General features: G+C 44.7%; 1 protein-coding gene across 1 annotated transcript; it reads left to right on the top strand.

Moving 5' to 3' along the window:
- Window positions 1-16,337: 16,337 nt before the first annotated feature.
- LOC123123531 (protein NRT1/ PTR FAMILY 5.7) lies at window positions 16,338-18,518 on the top strand. The gene is made up of 2 exons (XM_044544054.1): window positions 16,338-16,576; window positions 16,678-18,518. The coding sequence occupies exons 1-2, from the start codon at window positions 16,429-16,431 to the stop codon at window positions 18,258-18,260; spliced, it is 1,731 nt and encodes a 576-aa protein (XP_044399989.1). The 5' UTR covers window positions 16,338-16,428; the 3' UTR covers window positions 18,261-18,518.
- Window positions 18,519-20,302: the final 1,784 nt, after the last annotated feature.

Genomic DNA, 20,302 nt, shown 5'->3' with positions numbered 1-20,302 from the left:
TAGGAGATGCTGGAGCAGGCTGCCCTGGCGGCCTATAAAGCCGCGTTCGGATGGGATGGGTCGCCTCCCGTCTTCATTGACCTCACTGGCGGTGATGGCGACGGCAAGGGCAAGGGCAAGGCGGATGACTAGGGCAGCGTGGGAGCTCTTAGGGTTTTTTTTTATGTTTAAGTGGACTTTGGCCGGCAGTTGACCGGCCATTTATGTTTATCATTTACAATTTTTCTTTAAACGCGGGCAAATATGAGTATTCCTCCTGTTGGGCGCACCAGCCGATCCAAATCAAAAAGCGGATACACACGTCAGCCTGGCCGATTCAAACAGACAAAAAAGGAACAAAACACGCGTCCGTTCGCATCGCCGCGTCGGAGTTATTTTTACTGTAGTCTAAACTCTAAACGAGATGCGTTTTAAAAGTTTGTTCCTGTGACACATTCATCACGGTTGACTGCCTGAGGTCTGCTAGACGTGACGATCTTTTCGAAGACAGAAAAGAAAATGTACCTGCACGTGACGTGAGTAACACATACTACAAAGTAGTTTTGACGAGGTCGTACAGCGGTACAGGCGTGGTTCGCTTCGGGAAATGCTTTTGCTGTTTTCCAGCACCGTCGGTTTGTGTCACTGACAAATGGAACCTCCCTTGATTTTCACTATATCTTGAGAGCACCACTTTTGCAGTGGGGAAGAAAGACGGCTCGTGGTAGCGAAAGTATGCTGCTCCCGAGCTCAAATGAGCCCGGTGAACCGTAAAATCAGAAAAAAATATCCAAAAAACAAACAAATATGAATATTTTTCTGACAAATATTGATAAAAGTTTTAAGTACTTGTAAAAATTCATCGTAAAATCACATTCCTGTAAGGCGTGGCAAAAAAAAGTGCTCCAAACTGCATTTCAAAGTAGCATTTTTAGAGTATCGATTTTTTTGTCACGCCTTCTAAGAATGTGATTCCATGATGAATTTTTGCAAGCACTTGAAACTTTTATCAATGTCTGTCACAAAATAATTTCAGATTTTTTTTATTTCACTGTTCACCTGAACTTATTTGAGCTCGGGCTGAGAAACTCTGCGTCCTCGTGGTACCCGCTAATGACCGTGATTTGTGACTTCTGGGTCCCAACTTCAGCGATTAGCAGTTTGGGTTTAGTTCAAAAATCTCTATGGGTTTAAAATTAGACTTTACTATTCAATTTTATGCACAAATATATTGTGGTACGTGCGAGTGTACTGTTATCATTCGAAATGAAATTGTGTGTGTACTATTTCCTCGTATACACACTGATTTTGCATGGAACAAGCTTGTTGACACCACAAAACTTTCAAAAATTGAGGAATTCATATAGGTTGGGTTTTTTTAGTCCTCGCAGGTCCGGCGCTTGAATGGGTGGTGGCGCTTCTTCTTCGAGTTTGTCTTCCGGACTCCGACCCTCCTCGAGTTTGTCCGTTTGGATGTAGTCGACGTAGCTCTAGCGTAGATTCTTGTTGTCTTCATGGGGCGGTAGGTAATGGTTTCTCGTCATGTGGCGAGTTTTGATGATAGGTGTTTCAGATCTATGCAAGGGTTCAACGCCGACAACTGCGACTCCAGGGCATTGGCCCTTAGGGGCACGTGCAGGAAGACTTCCCGGCTAATATGGACAAGGTCAAGCCAGCTCTGATAGGGAAGCGGTGACAACGGCGCATCGACGACTCGTTCTGGTGGTAGTAGTGGTCGTCTGATGGTCTCTTTTCGGAATCTCGATGTAGTTTTTATTATGTATTTATGTTTGGGATGTTTGTACTTTCGGTGAACTTTAACAATACATCTGATCTTTTTGGCAAAAAAAATTAGAAAAATATATTCCCCAGATACATTAGAAACTAACAAAAATATCGTTGCAAAAAGAAATTAACCAAAATATGGGAAATTTTCCCAAAAAAAGGAGCATTAAATACTTTAACATAAAATATGCAATTTTTAGCGAACTTTACAAAAAATATATATCTCTATCTTTACTACTCCTTTTGATTCATATTCATTGTCGCTTAAATGGTGTATCTAGCACTGAAATGTATCTATATACATTTTCAGCGACAAATCATATGGATAGGAGGGAGTACTTAAAAAAGAAAGTAAGGTTTCATATTTCACTTCTCCACACCACCCCTTCGTTCAACAATCCACCCTTCATCGATTTTTATTATGATTCTCGTCCCCTTCATATGTTATAGCAATATAAATTCACAGCCAGACATATTTGTTAACCAAACAAATAGTAATAAATTCACAACTGAGAAGCAAAAACATATATAATTCAATCTCTTATATTTGGTAACCTAATAAAAATATTAATCATGGGCATATACCTACTTTATCAGTTAAAAATAGCTGGGAAATCTATACTTTATAACCAAAACATAATCTTATTTTGTATATTAGCTTTCCATCAAGATGTTTCCCGTATGATATTCTTATTGTGTTAATTCCCGTGGCAATGCACGGGCACATACCTAGTTTAAAATATATATTTTTTGCAATTTTAGGGATCTTTAAAGGAATAAAATTTAAAGTACAAAAGGTCATTTTTTTACATTTTTCGATAAAGGGTAGATTTTATTAATTCAAAATGAGGCAACAAGCTGATACAAACATCATGAGCACACACTCGACCTCTGCATAACTAAGATGCACACAGCCAACACCAACGCACACACACAAATACACGCCGCCAAATACCAAAGTCATACAAGACCAAAGCTATGCCTAAGCGGTAAAAAAGATGAAAAGGAACCCAAAGCGATCAAAATAATGATCGACAAACTACATCAACGACAATATCCGCACCGACCATCTCTTGACACCACATGGAGAATGAGTTTCTTCAACAGCAAAGCAACGCCTTCATGAAGGGAACGATGCCTGAGTGCCGCCGTCACTGGATCCAACCACTGACGGTTAGATTCTGAGTTTTCACCCTGAAGAACAAGTCTGAGCATATCCGTGCAATGCCTTCAACAAGGTAACGATGCAAAAAAAACACCGTCATTGCCAGGTATAACCAACTCGGCCAAACCTAGGGTTTTCACCTCGGAGCTCGAGACAGGGTACTTGAGAAACACCATCAAATCGAAGTCAACCATGTGTTGTCGCCACCCCATTTCCGCGATCCAAGCGGCTACATTCGTTGGATTAGAAATCCCAATACTGCTACTGCACAACCATATCCTCTGCGTCATTTTTTTACATATAAGACCACATGCAATTTGTTATATTTGGATCTTACAAAGTTTCATTCTTTTAATTAAGAAAACTGCATAACGAAAGGAATATTGTAAGAGGTTTAAAGAACAAGTTCAACTAAGTTTACTAATAATTATCTAGAAATTTTAGCTTTTTTCTCTTGATTCTTAGTATTCAATTTATCTCCAGTTCATTTATCCACGAATATTTCAACAATATTAACTCGTAAATACAAATGTCAGTAAAAAAAATAAACACACCGACATCCATATTTTTCCCAAACCACCATGGTTTTGTGGAAGGTGCAAATTGTTTTGAGAATCGAATGGTCAAGCCCTTTTCTCTCGTTTGGTCAACATGTTTGATCAGAACAATATAAACCTCTGTCTGGTCTAAGCCTGTTTAACGAATGTTTTGGCATTCGACAAGTCAAAAAGTTCATTTACCTTATTTTCCAAACATTGTATTTGTAATATGTAACTATTCTCCCTTCCTTTACTTGCACGGTTCAGCTTTTCGTTTAAAGGCTCGTTGCATATTTTTCAAACATGCAACGCTTGTACTTATAATGTACAAAGTAATTGTTTTGGAGCACTTTCGATGATTTATTTTGGTTCTAAAACTTTTGCCTTGGTCAGATGTATTTCATATATACACTAGTTGCACATTTTCATAATGTGTGACTTATGTTTGTGTTATGTGCAAATATATTTCTGTATAACTAAAACATGTTTTCCATAGTTTTTGTTGCATTTTGTTTCCGCTTTCTTATTCTTGTTACCTGGACATTTGCATTTTTAGATGTGCTATTGATTTTGTGTTGCAAAATATGTTTTTATATTATACTTGTACTCTATTTTATTTTATTTATTTGGTATACTATATTGGCTGCACATTTTCATAATGTGTGACTTATGTTTGTGTTATGTGCAAATATATTTCTGTATAACTAAAACATGTTTTCCATAGTTTTTGTTGCATTTTGTTTCCGCTTTCTTATTCTTGTTACCTGGAAATTTGCATTTTTAGATGTGCTATTGATTTTGTGTTGCAAAATATGTTTTTATATTATACTTGTACTCTATTTTATTTTATTTATTTGGTATACTATATTGGCTGGTTGTATCCAGTCGACTAGTGACTTACCATAAGAGCATAACGAACAAGTCACATAAAAAATTGCCCTAGAACTATTTTTACAGGGCGTCGACATAATTTGGGGGAGGTTCACACGTGAGCTACTTTGGCAAGTCCTGTAAAAATCTGCCCTAAATTTAGTTGTTTTCCTATTTTGCCCTTTGTCTCTCACTCAGGTGGTGGCGCGACAGGCGGTGGCAGGCGGGCATCGGCAGAAGACGACAAATGCCAGTGGTCGGTGGTTGCAGGCGGGCGAGCAGCGGTGGCGGTCGGGCGGGCGGTGACAATGACGGTGGTGGCGCAATGGTGGTTGATGGCGATGGTGGCGACATGGTGGTCATTGGCGGCGGCGCGGTGGACTCCCCCGACGACGAACTAACATGGCGATTATATGGGAAGGGTCATCTTCCCTTATATGGTGGGAGAGTTGGGCTGATTATATGGGGTCCCCTAGTTATCTCGCTTTTATAGGAATTGTTGGAGCGCCTTTTTTTAGTCCAACTCCTCCTAAACCCAAAAATATTTACGGGAAAGGGGAACTGTTCGTAATGCTCTTAAGAGGTCAAGTAGTCCGAGAGATAATAATTACATGTGATGAATAGGGATCCACCATGCCCGACCCCATAGGCCGGGAAAACGGGGCGCCTGCCCTGGGCCGTAGGAAGTAGGCCCCCCACCCACTTAGGAGTATTAGGGCCTTGAGGGGTATTCCTTCCTAGGCCCAACCAAATCAGAGAATTTAAAAAGGGTCAAAGGTCCTAAACAAGTTACTACATTTCATTCAGAAATATCCGTCGTTGAAATGAGTATATCTAGACACGTACGTACATAGATACACTCATTTCAGCAACAGTTAATTCCGGACGAAGGGAGTAGTTTTTTAAAGTTTCTCCCTATGATAGATTTATCCCCGTTGATTACCTGAAGTATGCTGGACGTGTCAATCTTGTCAAAGAAAGAAAGAAATGTACTTGCGTGAGTGGCATATCTATAGAAATACTAAGCTCCCTCGAATTGCAGAGTTGTGGTGCTTCGAGGGTTGTGGGGTCACTTGGACCCCACGCGTAAGTGTGTGTTGTTTAGTTTTAGGGCCATTTGCATTTATATCCCTAACTCATACCACCTACTCAGATTTACCCCTAATTTCGAAGGATGCTTAAATTTGCCCATCACCGTTAGGTGCCATTACAGAAATACCCTTCCATGCCATTTCCATCTGGTCAAAGGGCTTTGACCGTTTTATGGACGTTTGTCGGACAATTTGCCCCAGACTCCATGTGACACTTACATGAGGGACCCACTCTAAAAAAATAAAAGGAAACTATGCCAGCTCAGCTCTCCCGTGGGTCAGTCACTTACATGTGGGACCTACCCATGAAAAAACAAAACTCTCTCTCTCTCACACATCCCACTCTGACTTCCATGTGGACCCCACCAACATAAAAAACAATTAGAAACTCTCTCCATCTCTCATAACCCCCCCCCCCTCTCTCCCTGACATGTGGACCATGGGACCCACTGTCAGGGTCAACACCCCCGATCCACTTGTTCTCGGCCGTTAGCGGTTGTGCTCGTTGGCGGCTCGCCGTAGTGGGGCGGATGACCGCGAGAGGAGGGCAAGCTGTGAGAGGCACGCGAGTTGTGCGAGACGCGCCAAGCTCACTGGAAGTGGTGATACGTCCATTTTGCATCATGTTTTCCTACTGCTATTTATTGTGTTTTGGATTATTATTTCACTTGATGATACAATTCTTACGCTTTTTCTCTCTTATTTTGCAAGTTTCACATGAAGAGGGAGATTGCCGGCAGCTGGAATTCTAGACCGGAAAGTGCTATATTAGAGATACCTATTTTGCACAACTCCAAATGACCTGAAATTTTACAGAAATTTATTTTGGAGTATATAAAAATACTGGCAAAAGAATTGCCACAGGGGGGCCCACCAGACAGCTACAAGCCTGGGAGGCACACCCTACCCCTTAGGGCGCGCCCCCGAGCTTGTGGGGCCCTTGGCAGGCCTTCGAAGCCCATCTCCTGCTATATTATGCCATTTGACCTAGAAAAAAATCAAGAGGAAAGTTTCGGGACGAAGCGCCGTCGTCTCGAGGCGGAACCTGGGCAGGAGCACTTTTTCTCTCCGACGGAGCGATTCCGCCGGGGAAACTTCCCTTCGGGAGGGGGAAATCGAAGTCATCGACATCACCAACGATCCTCTCATCGTGGGAGGACCAATCTTCATCAACATCTTCACCAGCACCATCTCATCTCAAACCCTAGTTCATCTCTTGTATTCAATCTTTGTCTGAAAACCTCAGATTGGTACCTGTGGGTTGCTAGTAGTGTTGATTACATCTTGTAGTTGATGATAGTTGGTTTATTTAGTGGAAGATTATATGTTCAGATCCTTAATGATATTCAATACCCCTATGATCTTGAAGATAAATATGATTTTTGAGTAGTTATTTTTGTTCTTGAGGACATGGGAGAAGTTCGGTTATAAGTAATCATGTGAATTTTGTATTTGTTCGATATTTTGATGATATGTATGTTGTTGCTTCCTTTAGCTATTTTTGAACGAAAGAGGTTTCCCTCCGATTTCATTAATGAAACCATAAAAGGACACGACCAAGGCCCCCCCGTCCATCAATCGGGTTCGAACGACGACAGTACTAAGCTATAAACTACGAGCAACGGGGATACAAAAGACATGCATTACTTACATCAGTTCAGTTATTTTCCCACAAGTTCAAGATTACATAGCATAAACGAAAAGGAGACGGGATCCTTTTGAAGAGATGGAGTCAACCTCCCATCCACCACACCCCAAGCCTCCATCCCTGCGCCGCCATGTAAATCTCACTTGCTACCCGCTCGATTAGTTTTGCTCCCAGCTGCAGTAGTTTTTGCTCCGCCTTTTTCTCTGCAAAACCGACCAGTCAGCAATGTAGTTGCACATGACTCGGATGAATATCATTGGGTCATATATCTTTTTTAGATCTAAAAATAATATCATTTCTGCATTTCCAGAGAGCCCAGAATATAGCAGCACTCCCAACCAAAACTAATTTTTTTCTCAGGTTTTTTAAAGGTTTTCAACCACCCGCCCAAGTAATCATTTGAATTTATTGGGACTGTTCTAAGGTCCAAAGCACATTTGATTAGGCTCCAGACCAATCTAGCCACAGAGCACTCAAAGAAAAGGTGATCAATGTTTTCATCTTGCCCACAATACACACATTCTTTCCCTCCTTTCCATCCTCTTTTGATCAAATTTTCTTTGTTCAATATGCTTTTTCTGGTAAACAACCAAAAGAACATTTTAATATTAGCTGCAATTTTATTTTTCCACAGGAATTTGCGTGGGAATCCCACAATATCATTGATCAGAAAGGAGTAATTATTTAACCAAGAATTTTCTGTTTTTGGTGAGCATCCAGAAGGGTTGATCTTCCCCCCACAGGCATCCTCACCTCCTCACATCTTGCCTGCAAGCTTTTCCATAGTTCTATCATTTCTCCAGTCAATGTTCGTCTAAAACCAAATCCTTGCCACCCTCTATTAATGGCATCTGCCACTGAAATATTATGATCAAAGCTAATGTTATATAGCCTAGGTATATATCTTTTAAAGGTTTAGATCCACCCACCAATCCTCCCAAAATCTAGTCTCATTCCCATCCCCCAGTCTTTTTTTGATATGTTGGAAGTATATTTTTTTAACTTCCATTAAACTGCTCCAAAACTAGGAGTCTCTAGGTCTCCTTTCTATTCCAGACAAACATTTGTTCTGAACATATTTGTTCCTCAAAATATCTACCCAGGTTCCTATTTCAGTTTCCATTTTCCAGAGCCATTTTAGCCAACTTGATTTTTAAAATATCCACCCTCTAGGTCTCCTTTATTCCTGATTTTTAAATTAATGATCCCAAGCCCCCCCCCCTTGTTCTTTTGGTAGGCAACTTGTTTTCCAGTTGACCAAATGATATTTTTTTTCTTATTTTCATCTTCTTGCCATACAAGTCTGGCTCTGAAGAAGTCTGCTTTTTTCCTGACTCCAACAGGCAAAGGATAGAAAGACATCATAAAAATAGGAATGTTGGTAAGACAGGCTTGAACCAGAGTTACTCTCCCAGCCATGTTTAATAGCCTGCCTTGCCAACGTGCACATATTTTTTCAATTTTTTCTGTAACTCCCTTCGAGAATTTGTTTTCCAATCTAACATCAGCCACTGGTAATCCTAGATATTTAATGGGTATTTTTCCCACCTCACATGTAAAGATCTCCTGGTATATATCAGTTTTGTTTATAGCCTCTCCAAACAGGAAGATTTCACTCTTCCTTTAGTGGTGTCATGTGAACGTCGACTACATGACACTTCACCATAATTGGGCCTAAGGGAAGGCATTGTGGAGTAGTAATTAGATGATGGGTTGCTAGAATGACACAAGGTTGAGCCCTTGTGCATGCACTATTTCGTAAGGGGCTGATTTGGATCCATATGTTTCATGCTATGGTTAGATTTATCTTAATTCTTCTTTCGTAGTTGCGGATGCTTGTGCGAGGGGGTAATCATAAGTGGGAGGCCTTTTCAAGTAGGAACAACACCCAAGCACCGGTCCACCCACATATCAAATTATCAAAGTAGCGAACGCGAATCAAAAAAACATGATGAAAGTGACTAGATGAAATTCCCATGTGTCCTCAAGAACGCTTTGCTTGCTATAAGAGAAGTTCCGGCCTATCCTTTGCTATAAAAAGGATTGGGCTACCTTGCTGCACTTTTGTTACTATTGCTACGTGTCACTTGTTACGAATTATCTTGCTATCAAATTATCTATTACCGATAATTTCAATGCTTGCAGAAAATACTTTACTGAAACCTCTGGTCATTTCCTTCTGCTCCTCATTGGGTTCAACACTCTTACTTATCGAAATGACCACGATTGATCCCCTATACTTGTGGGTTATCAAGTGGCAGGGTGTAGATGGGCGCGTTCATGGCCAAGCCAGCCGAGGTTGGTCATGGCGGCCGACTTCGGTCAGGGGGCTCCGGGCACGGAGTCGAACAGGGGGAGATGGGAATAGGGGCGCCAGCTTTTCTCGACAACGGCAAAGAGGTCGGGTAGGTCAAGAATGGCTTAGAGCGACCGAATTTAGGACGGAAGAGCGACGACCATGGCGGAGTTCGACGTCCCGGTCGTCGTCGACGGGTGGCCCTAGGCCCGATTCATTGCAGAGGGCGAAGGAGAGGCGCCCTATAGAGCTCATGGACATGCTTATACGACTCGATTTGGACGCTGGCCGCGGTGGCCAGCAACGACGTCGTCGGCACAAGACCTCAGGCGCTCTCAGACGATAGCTCCGACGATATCCGTGGGTGGCGGCTCCACCCCCTCCACCGGACCACCCCGAGCCTGCCACCGTGGTCCTCACACCCAGGCGCACTGCCCCTCGCCCGCGCCGGCCACCGGTCGAGCCACCGAGCCTCGCCATGACCACGTGTGGACATGCATTGACCCTGACAGTGGGTCCAATGGCCCACACGTTAGGGGGAGAGAGATTATGAGAGAGGGAGAGAGTTTTATTTTATTTTCTCTGGGTAGGTCCCACCTATAAGTGTGCATAGAGGGGCAAAAATGTCCGGCAAATATCAGGAAAACAGTCAAAGCACTTTGACCGGACGGAAAAATGGCACGGTTGGGCATTTCTATAAGGGCACCTAACCACAGAGGGGCAAATTTGAGCATGCTTCACAATTAGGGGCAAATCCGATTAGTGGGTTCGAGTTAGGGGCACAAATGTAAAAGTCCCTTAGTTTTATTTATTTTTTCTTTTTATTTTTAAAATTATTTTCATGTTTTAATTCATGACCACTTATTAAAATTAGTGTACTTTAAAAAACATAAAATTATTTTAAAATTCTTCAAATTCATTAATAGTGATTAAATTTGTAGATATTTTTAAAGTTCGCGGTCATTTAAAGTTCGTGAACATTTTTAAATTTGAAAACCTTTTATTTTGCGAACATTTTTTGAAACCATGAATATATTTAAAATTCATGAATGTTTCTAAAATTCTTAGTTTTTCATAGACATAATATTTTTAAAGTTCATTAAACATCATTTAATTTAATAACATTCTCAAATAAAAAAGATAGATGATTTTTTCTGAGCTAGCAATGGGGTGAGCAAAAAAATTAAACGGGCGAGAGGAACAGGGAGCCAAGCTGAGGGAGAAATAGCTTCGTGTGCTGACCCATGTGAGCGCCACAGTAGTAATTCCATGGGTTTAGCATGAAATAAGAACTCCTAAGAGGCTCTAACAATCACCACCGCTTACACCAAGGCCAAAATATGCAGAGAATTCACAACCACGCATCAAATAACTCCCCTCTTCTGTTGAAAAAAAAAACCCCAACAACAACCCAACACGATATACGAACAAAAAAACACCACCAATAAAAAATTAAAACACAAAGCCAACCCAGATAAAATCAAAACAAAACTACTAATCACAATAATCTATAGATTAAAAAGTTAATTTCACGAGTGAAAAACGGCATGGCGAAACGCGCATTAGCCTCTAGTAGAGATTAAGGTAGAGGGCAAGTAATCAACGATTACTCTCTCAGGGGCTCTCACAAGGATCACTTTTATGGTTTGGGAATGCGTCAAGTAGTGCGTCCAGCAACTACCACATGCCGTGTGCTGAGTGCTCTCTCCGGATTGTTATTTTCCGCACGTGTTTTTGGGTTTTAGATGTCTTTTGCCTTTTTGCTTTTTGCTTGGTTCAGGAGAAAATTATTGAATATTTTCGAAGCGCATTTGTGCTTCTTGAAAAAAAATTGTGCTTTCACGAGAAGCACAAATTTGCTACCACTAGAAGCAAAGCCTATACGTCCATGAGAAGCACAAATTTATTTTCGTGTGAAGTGATTTTACTTGAAAAGGTAAAACCACACCATGTGCTTCAAAACAAAGTAAAAAACCGCAAACATGCTTTTGGGCTCCGATTTTTTTCTTCCTTTTTTGGCATTCGGTTTTGTTTTTGTTTCTTATTGGTTTCGGTATTCGTTTTTGGCTGTTTTCTTTTTCTGAAAAAATGGTTGTCAAAACATACTAACATGGAATCTAGTTTCGAAGATTTCGACACGAGAGGTCCAGCGGTGAAAGTGGATCGGTATTTAGACGTCCGGTACAAGAGATAAAACGAAAAACAAATCTTCATGAAAAGAAAAACTCCCAGTTTGCGACGAGTGGCGCACATGCACACTTGTCAATACCTAAGAAGGCGAGATGACTTTTGCAAGAAGTAACCTTAACTAGTGATTTCGAGTAAATTAGTTTTGACGGGCTCGTTTTGGACCATGCAGGCCGGCCTGTGGCCCCTAAGTCGGTTTGTGCTTTGGGCCATCATACCGGCCTACGGGCCCATTGCAGATGAGGACCCAAGAAATATATGAAACGGTGTGTATTTCTCAAGCATAAATAAGGCCCTGTTTGGTTCATAAGTCTTAGGACTTTTTTTAGTCCCAACTTATAAGTCCTAAGTCCCTAAAAAGTCCCTACCTGTTTGGTTCCTGCGACTTAACATGGACTAAAAGACCATATTACAACTATGAGTCCCTATAAGACTCTTTTTGAAAGTCTTATTTCATAAGTCCCAAATGCCCACTTTAAGTCCCTATAAGCCCCTCATGTTTGGTTTAGATGGGACTTAAAGGGATTTTTTTAAGTCCCCACACCAATAAGTCCCTGTAACCAAACACCCTCTAAATTATGAAACGGTGCGCTATCTGTATCTAGCTCGTCAGAGTTTGAAGCAAACGCCGGACCATGCACTCGCCGCTAATCGTGTACGTATGCAGCTAGCCATCCATCTGAATCGCGTCACACGCAGCTCCATCGACCAGATCACATGACCAAGTGGATGGATGGATGGAGCATCTGCAAAGACGAGAGGACACACCGTTCATCGGACGGCCGACGGCGCTCGGAGGCGTCACGTCCACGCCCTCCACGCATCACCGGCGGTCGGATGCGCCGTCCGGGCCCGCCCGCCGAAGAAACGCACGCATGGAACACGTGCTTTTGATGCCGCTCCGCCGCGCATGCAAAAGTCAGAGCCAGCGTAGCACTCCTGGTGTGTGCTGTACTGGCGTACGTATTATACTTGCTTTAAATAAATGAACGAATAATACGGTGGCTGGCGTGTGCTGTACTGTGCTGGTGTTAAATGATCGGAGTGAATGTATATACGTTACTGCTATTTTTCCGGAATACATACGTACGCTCCTACCGCTGCGGTCACATGCAAGTCAACACTGACGGACGTTACTACTGGTAAAGCATGTCCGTTACTTCCCCGTTCAGTGGACACCCAACGACTGATGCAGGGTCAGCTGTTTCGGACGGTCTAGCCGCTAGGCGCTAGCGTACACACACCACCTCGGCTCGTAAATACACAGTGCATCACCTTCTAACATTAATGCCGTCAGACTTATCTAGATTTTATTTTGCAAAAGAAGATTTATCTAGATTTTCTTTATTAGCGTGGGATATCATAAGTTTCCACGAACGTGCCCGTGGTCCCCAGACGACAAGTGTGTGATCAGAAGCCTTTCCTTTAGCTGTTTATACAGGAACGAATCAATCAAGTTTCTGACAAGAGGGCCGTTCAAGCAGATTAGAAGTAGATGTTGTTGAGAAAAGGTCAAAGTGCCACTATGGAGGTCGGAACAAGCGTCTACCTACCAAGTGAATTGTGATTGAAATGACGATGGCAACAGGTTGAGCTCTATCCACTGAAATTGAATCCATCGATGCGGTAAAGGACAGAGCAGAAACAAATCCTCCATTTCCCTGCCTTGCGACCGAACAAAGAAGAAATGCTAGAGTGAGGAGACCTGTTGGTTGACCAACTGAAGGAAACGACGCCTCTCCTGCTTTGCTTACTTTTGGCCAGCATTCGTCTTCGGCTTACAGTAGCGTTTGCAGCTCTATTGGAAATCGAATTTCTATGTCCGTCCATAAAAAGCATCAACTTCTAGTGCCGCCATCCACCACAAGAGTAGGTAACCTGCTCGCTCTTTTCTCTATTGGGGGATCTAGGTATATCTTCCAACTCTCCTTCCTGCACACTGGCATACAAAGCAGCCTCATAAACTGCATTTTGTAACTGAACCTCCACAGTTTTCAAACCTAAGGGTGGATCAAAAGGCACCGGTATTCTCTAATCTAACTTGAATTCAGATCAATAATCAAGGGGCACAAGAAGAAGGCAAGAGCGCGGTTCCGGCTAAAACCAACTCTGCGAGGAAAGCAGAACTCAGCGGTGACTGATCCGCTCGAACCACACTAATTACTTAGGCTCACTTACGAGAGCTCCCCTGACTCTGATCTCTGATCTAGTAGATGCGAGAAATCAATCCAACTCCATCTGATCTTATGATCTTTGCAGAGGACAAAGGTACTAGGGATATTTCCTCCATTTATATTCGTAAGAAAGAACTCCCACTATTCGTTTGTATCAGCCGGGTCTTGGTGAATCAAAAAAAGGCGTAGATAATGCGCATTGCTTTTGAGTTCGATTTGAACTAACTAGTTTCCACGGTTCTCCAGGAACCTACCGTTTGTTTGGAGTATAGCCAAGTGGTAAGGCATCGGTTTTTGGTATCGGCATGCAAAGGTTCGAATCCTTTTACTCCAGATTATGAAGACCCGATCGGATTTGTCAAGAACGAGCTAACAACTACAGGGGAAGCGGCTCAGTATCAACATACCACCTGCCCGTCTTATCAATGACAATCATCCGTTTGGATGAGGCCATTCTAAGGGTTGTTTAGGATTGGTATCTGCTCTCTTCCCACGGAGTTCTTGTCCCCATGACCAGTATCAGCAGAGGCAAGACCTGTAAGCATCAAGCCAGCCAAGAAGTAGAAGTTGGTAAAGATGGCACAAACAAAAGAAGAAAGGAACTTGGTTGGTGATCTTACATACGGGAGGCCTTCTATAGAGTGAGGCAAATAGCGATTTTGCTATAGATACTGGGATCAGAAAATGGTAGTGGATGTGGACGCCGAACAGGTGGCACGAAATGCTCGTTCAACGGACGGAGTCATACCACCGCCTCCTCCTGCAAACGAGCAAGTTCTAAGCTTTATCGATCTTCTCCGGCTCACGAAACTCTGGTCTAATGCCCGCCTTTAGAAAGGACCTGTTTCTTCCTATTATTCATATCCGCTAGGGGTACGAAGGAGAAGGAGACCGGATGCGTTAAGCTAGTTGGTAAGAGTTCTTGTCATTATTGATAGTGGCCCTAGAGAAAGAGCTTACGCTGATTGTTCTAACTTCATTCATATTTGATTCCGCAACTGAGACCTTTTCCACATCTGTGCCAGGAGGGCAAGCGGTCAAAGCAGAAAGGGTTCTCGCTTCTCCGTCTGGAAGGACACCAAATGGACCAAATCCTATCGATCTTTCCTTACGACTCGACTTCAAAAAAAAGGCCGCAGAGGGCTAAAGGCAGTATCTTTAGTCTACCCAACTCCCTTGCTGCCTATTTCCTTTTATACGGTCATTCCGTGGGGCCACAAGCACCATCAATTGCATTATCCCCGGTACCACACATCACTCCAATCAGAATAAGCGGGAATGCTGGTTGGAAAGACAGAGAAATAGAATAATGAGAATCATATGGTCTGCTTGGGAAGATAAGCGAAGAAAGCTCTAAGGTTTCCCTTCCTGCATTCAGAGCTTATCAATTCGTCCCACGCTATATAGTGAAGCAAAGCTATCTATAAATCGAGCATATCTTTTATCCGGAAGGTAGTGGGCTTTCACCCGTACTCGCCCTTCCACTTCACACTTACTAAATTAGGCTGAGTGTATGCGCACATGAAAACAAACAGAAAACGAGTGAGCACTTTCTTTCTATAGACAACGGTCAAGTCTGCGATCCAAACAGTGATGAAAAGAATTCTCAAATCATTCGCGGATGGACGTGAAAGAAGGAAGAACCAAATGGCACTGCTTCCTCAAAGCGAGCTTCGGGTACCCGATCAAGGGACTAATGAAACACCAGTACATGTCATACAGAAGCTCCACTCGTCCCTCCGCCAGCCCAACCTAAGTTTCTATCGGACTGAGCTATTCTTCAATCCAGTGCCCTAATCCTTTCGAACTTGGGTCCAGAAAATAGTGCTATTGTACAACCTGGGGAAGTCAAAGCACATTCTAAGTGGGCCGCATGGGTCGGCCCTTTCACCTCATTCTTTTCCGTTTCCACGCTCTGAAACCGGGTTCTTTCACTTCAATCTCTCTCATAATCAAGCTGAGATATGATGCTGTTTCATCCTAGAATTATGAGAAATCCCTTGTTGGCTGGGACGGACCCTTAGTATAAGATAATTCAACACAACAGGTTGTGTCAGTTTCTCAAAAGACATGGGCTCGCCTTTCAGGGTGACTAGCTGCATTCATTGGTTTGCTTTCTTCCACCAACTTCACAACCATCCTTCGTTGATGACAGGCAAGCTCAACCACAGTTTCCGTAGTTTGGTTCAATTCATTCGGCATTTCCATTTCCAATTGGTAAGTTCTATTTTCTCCGACCCAAGGAAGAAGATCACAAGCGGGAGTCCCCTCTAGGAAGAGATGCTTTCCAAAGGCCGTACGCTACTGTTGAATGGCCAAATAGGGATTGAAACAGAGTAAATCTGTCACTGCAAGTGTGGCACTTCTGCAAATAGGCACACACACAAAAGAAAACCACAAACAAAAAACAATCCTCCTCCAGCCGATTCGTTGGCCGTCCGTCGTCTCACAAAGAACTTGAGGAGCAAGCCTTTCGTCCCCCAGTTTCTCTTGCCTGCTTCCCTCGGTCCATGCCGCACTAGCAGCCGCGCTTCCTGTGCTACCCCACACGCGCGCGCGCCTATATAGCGCCACCTTTTCTTCCCAGCCTCACACCGCCAGCGACCACACACCAGTCGACTACGTGCTGGAATTAGAAAGAAAAACCAGCCAGCCGGCCGCGATTCTGTCGTCTGGAAACGCATTGATTCGGCGATGACCAAGCACCACCAGCACCTGGGTTTAAGCTTCCGCCATGGCGCCGAGGAGGAGCGGTGGGTCGACGACTCCTCCGTCGACCACCGCGGCCGCCCGCCCCTCCGCGCCGCCACCGGCTCCTGGAAGGCCGCCATGTTCATCATCCGTAAGCTCCCTGCCCAGATCTCTCCGCCTCTCTTCGTTTTCTTGGTGGGTTGATGTCGATCGTCGTGTAAACGTTCTCCTTGGTGGGGTTGATTGATGCAGTGATCGAGTTCAGCGAGCGGCTGAGCTACTTCGGCATCGCCACCAGCCTCATGATCTACCTCACCAAGGTGCTGCACCAGGACATGAAGGTCGCCGCCGAGAACTCCAACTACTGGATGAGCGTGACCACGCTCATGCCGCTCCTCGGGGGGTTCCTCGCCGACGCATACCTCGGCCGCTTCCGCACCGTGCTCTTCTCCACCGTCGTCTACCTCCTCGGCCTCGTCGTGCTGGCCGTGGCGCAGCTGACGCCGGGCCTCAGGCCGGGCGGCGGCTCGGTGCCGCGGATCCACGAGACGCTCTTCTTCGTCGGGATCTACCTCGTGTCCGTCGGCACCGGCGGCCACAAGCCGGCGCTCGAGAGCTTCGGCGGTGACCAGTTCGACGACGGGCACGCCGGGGAGCGGCTGCAGAAGATGTCTTATTTTAACTGGTGGAACTGTGCGCTCTGCTCCGGGGTCCTGCTCGGGGTCACCGTCGTCGTGTACGTCCAGGAGCGGGTCGGATGGGGCGCCGCCACGGTGCTGCTCGCTGCAGTCATGGGGTGCTCCCTCGTGGTGTACCTCGCGGGGTGGCGGACCTACCGGTACAGGGTGCCGCAGGGCAGCCCCCTCACGCCGCTGCTGCGGGTCGTCGTGGCCGCCGTCAGGAAGCGGCGCCTTCGGCTGCCAGCCGACGTTGGCGACCTACACGAGGAGGACGGCGGCAAGAAGAGGCTGCTCTGCCACACCGAGCAGCTCCGATGTCTCGACAAGGCGGCAATCGTGGAGCATGATGGCGAAGGGCGGCGCGGGGCGTGGCGGCTGGCCACGTTGACGCAGGTGGAGGAGACGAAGCTGGTGGTGTCGATGGTGCCCATCTGGGTGGCCACGCTCCCGTTCGGCATCACGACGGCGCAGGTGTCCACCTTCTTCGTCAAGCAGGGCAGCGTGATGGACCGCCGCATGGGCCCCCACTTCGTGCTCCCACCGGCGTCCATCTTCGCGCTGGCCGCCGTCGCCATGATCGCCACCGTGGCGCTCTACGACAAGGTGCTCGAGCCGTGCCTGCGCCGCGTGACTGGGACGGAGCGGGGGCTCAGCGTCCTTCGGCGCATCGGCGTGGGCATGGCGCTCGCCGTGGTGGCGATAGCCGTGGCCGCGGTCGTCGAGCGTCGCCGCCTGCACTCCACCGCCACCATGTCCGTGTTCTGGTTGGTGCCGCAGTTCGCGCTGATGGGCGTGGCCGACGGGTTCGCGCTGGTGGGCCTGCAGGAGTACTTCTACGACCAGGTGCCGGACTCCATGCGCAGCCTGGGCATCGGGCTGTACCTGAGCGTGATCGGCGCCGGGAGCTTCCTGAGCGGCCTGGTGATCGCGGCGGCGGACCACGTGAGCTCGCACGGCGGGCGGCGGGCCGGGTGGTTCGGCAAGGACCTGAGCCGGAGCAGGCTGGACCTCTTCTACTGGCTGCTCGCCGCCATCTCCGCCGTCAACCTGGGCTTCTACGTGCTCGTCGCCGCCCGCTACTCGTACAAGCAGACCGTCAAGGCCAAGAGGGTGAGCGCCAGCGACGTCGAGTGCGCCACCGCCGTCGCCGCATAACCAAGTAGTAGTACTAGGCAAGGAAGAATGATCGATGCCAATGGCCTTGCATCATCGTTCGTTGGCTTAAATCTAGTACTAGCATTAAGGGATTATTAGGATTTGTGTTCTGCTTTGTGATCGATCGTTGTGTTGCGTATTCATTCAAGTCGATGTCTGGTCTGGTGTAGCATGTTGTGGACTCTTGCAACAATGCAGGGGCTTCTATTGTAGTCAGTGTTGATCATCATCTCATGCTTTAAACGTGAGCACAAGAGCATAAACCCCTGTGAATGTGGATGGAGCCATACTACATGATTCCACCACTCCGCTAGTTTTTTTTTTTTTTAGGGAAAACAAAGTTTTGGTAGTTCTCTATTCATAAGTCACCCCGAGCCCGCGAGCGGCAAGCTCTCGAGCAAAATGCCCGCAGCGGAGCCAGTTGGGCCGGCCCACTAATTGCTTCGTTCGCTGCTGTTTCTTTCCTTCAGTTTTTTCTTCTTCTTCCACGTTTTGGTTTTTCTCCTGTTTTTTTTCTTTCGGTTTTGTTCTGGTTTTTCATTTTTCTGTTTTGGTTCCTTTTTGGGTTTTGTTCCGGTTTTATTTTTCTCCTGTTCCTTATTGGTTATTTTTCTGTGTATTATACAAAATGTTCATCATATATTACGAAAATGTTCACCATGTATTATGCAAGAGTTGATCGCGTATTTCAAAAATGTTCATCAGGTAATACAAAAATGTTCAATCTGTACTTAAAAATTATTCACCATATATTATGAAAAAGTTCACCATGTATTACAGAAATTTTTACCGTATATTACCACAAATTTCTTTGTGTATTTAAAATATGTTCAAAGTATAGTACAAAATGTTCACTATATTAAAACATTATTCACCGTATTATAAAAAATATCCACTGTATTCAAAAAGTTCAACGATTACAAAAATTGTTCCGTGTATACTTCGAAAAAGTTCACCATATATTACAAATGTTTATATATATATATATATATATATATATATATATATATATATATATATATATATATAAAGGTGCAAAATGAGGAAAAAGAAAATTTGAAAGAAAGTAATGAAAAAACAGAAAATGGTTCGCTACAACTAAATGACTGCTACAGTATTTTACCACTACAGTTCCTCTTAATGGGCCGGCCCATTTGCGACCGCCTTGTGCGTCTGCGCGTCAGTTTGACGCGTGTGGGCGTTGAAAAAGGAGCCTCAACAAGAAGTCGGACAGCTTCAAACAAAATTAAGATGAACCCGAGGCCAATCACTTGTAAAACTCTAGGACATATGTCTAAAAAAACTCAAGGACATCCGGGACATGAACATACTACTTTGAACTCTACGAATATATACAACTTTGCTTGCAAAGATCATGGTTGTCGATGATCGTGGCAATGGCAAAGGCGAGCTGAATATTCCAGTGTATCTCAATTTTTAGTTGAACTGAAATGGCGCTTGCCTCCTTCTCTTTCTTCTCACCGGCGGAAGAGCTAGCCTTCCTCTTGTTCCGCTCCTTGATGGTGGTCTTTGGGTTGCTCCTGCTCTGACCCTGGTCGCGGGTTCTATTACCTCATGACATTGCACGTTTCGATGGGTAGGAGATGAAGGAAGAAGGATGCATTGCTTTTTAATTTCCATTCAAGAGTTTCTATATGTTTCCACACCCTTTCCTTGATACCTCGAAACATGAGAACAAATTACTTCTCTTAGGAACACATACAAGAAAAAGGATTAGGGTAGCACTCCCATTAACTACTTCATTTTCATTTATGAATTTCATAGTAATAGAAATTCATGTCCTACCGAGACACAATTTAGAACTTGTTATCCTCTTGCCTAATAGGCAAAGGTCGACGTTTGTAGAAATACCGATTTATTCGGATCGGTATGAGGACCAACTCCATTGCATTGCCAGAATCCATGTTCCATATTTGATGCAGGTTGACCTCCGTGCTTCTTTCATGGTACAATCCACTTCCTGCTCAGCCCCCTTTCTCCTCGGTTCATAGAGAAAAAAATGTAGGACTCGTGCCGACAGT

This window comes from Triticum aestivum, chromosome 5D, assembly GCF_018294505.1.
Source record: "Triticum aestivum cultivar Chinese Spring chromosome 5D, IWGSC CS RefSeq v2.1, whole genome shotgun sequence".
In the NCBI taxonomy this organism is placed as follows: Eukaryota; Viridiplantae; Streptophyta; class Magnoliopsida; order Poales; family Poaceae; genus Triticum; species Triticum aestivum.
The sequence above is the reverse complement of the archived record's forward strand: the minus strand, read 5'-3'. Positions and strand labels throughout refer to the sequence as shown.

Bases quoted from the DNA above. Each gene is read 5' to 3' on its own strand.
- LOC123123531 (XM_044544054.1), top strand. From the start codon at position 16,429: ATGACCAAGCACCACCAGCACCTGGGTTTAAGCTTCCGCCATGGCGCC. The intron at 16,577-16,677 runs GTAAGCTCCCTG...TGATTGATGCAG, and splicing joins GGCCGCCATGTTCATCATCC to TGATCGAGTTCAGCGAGCGG.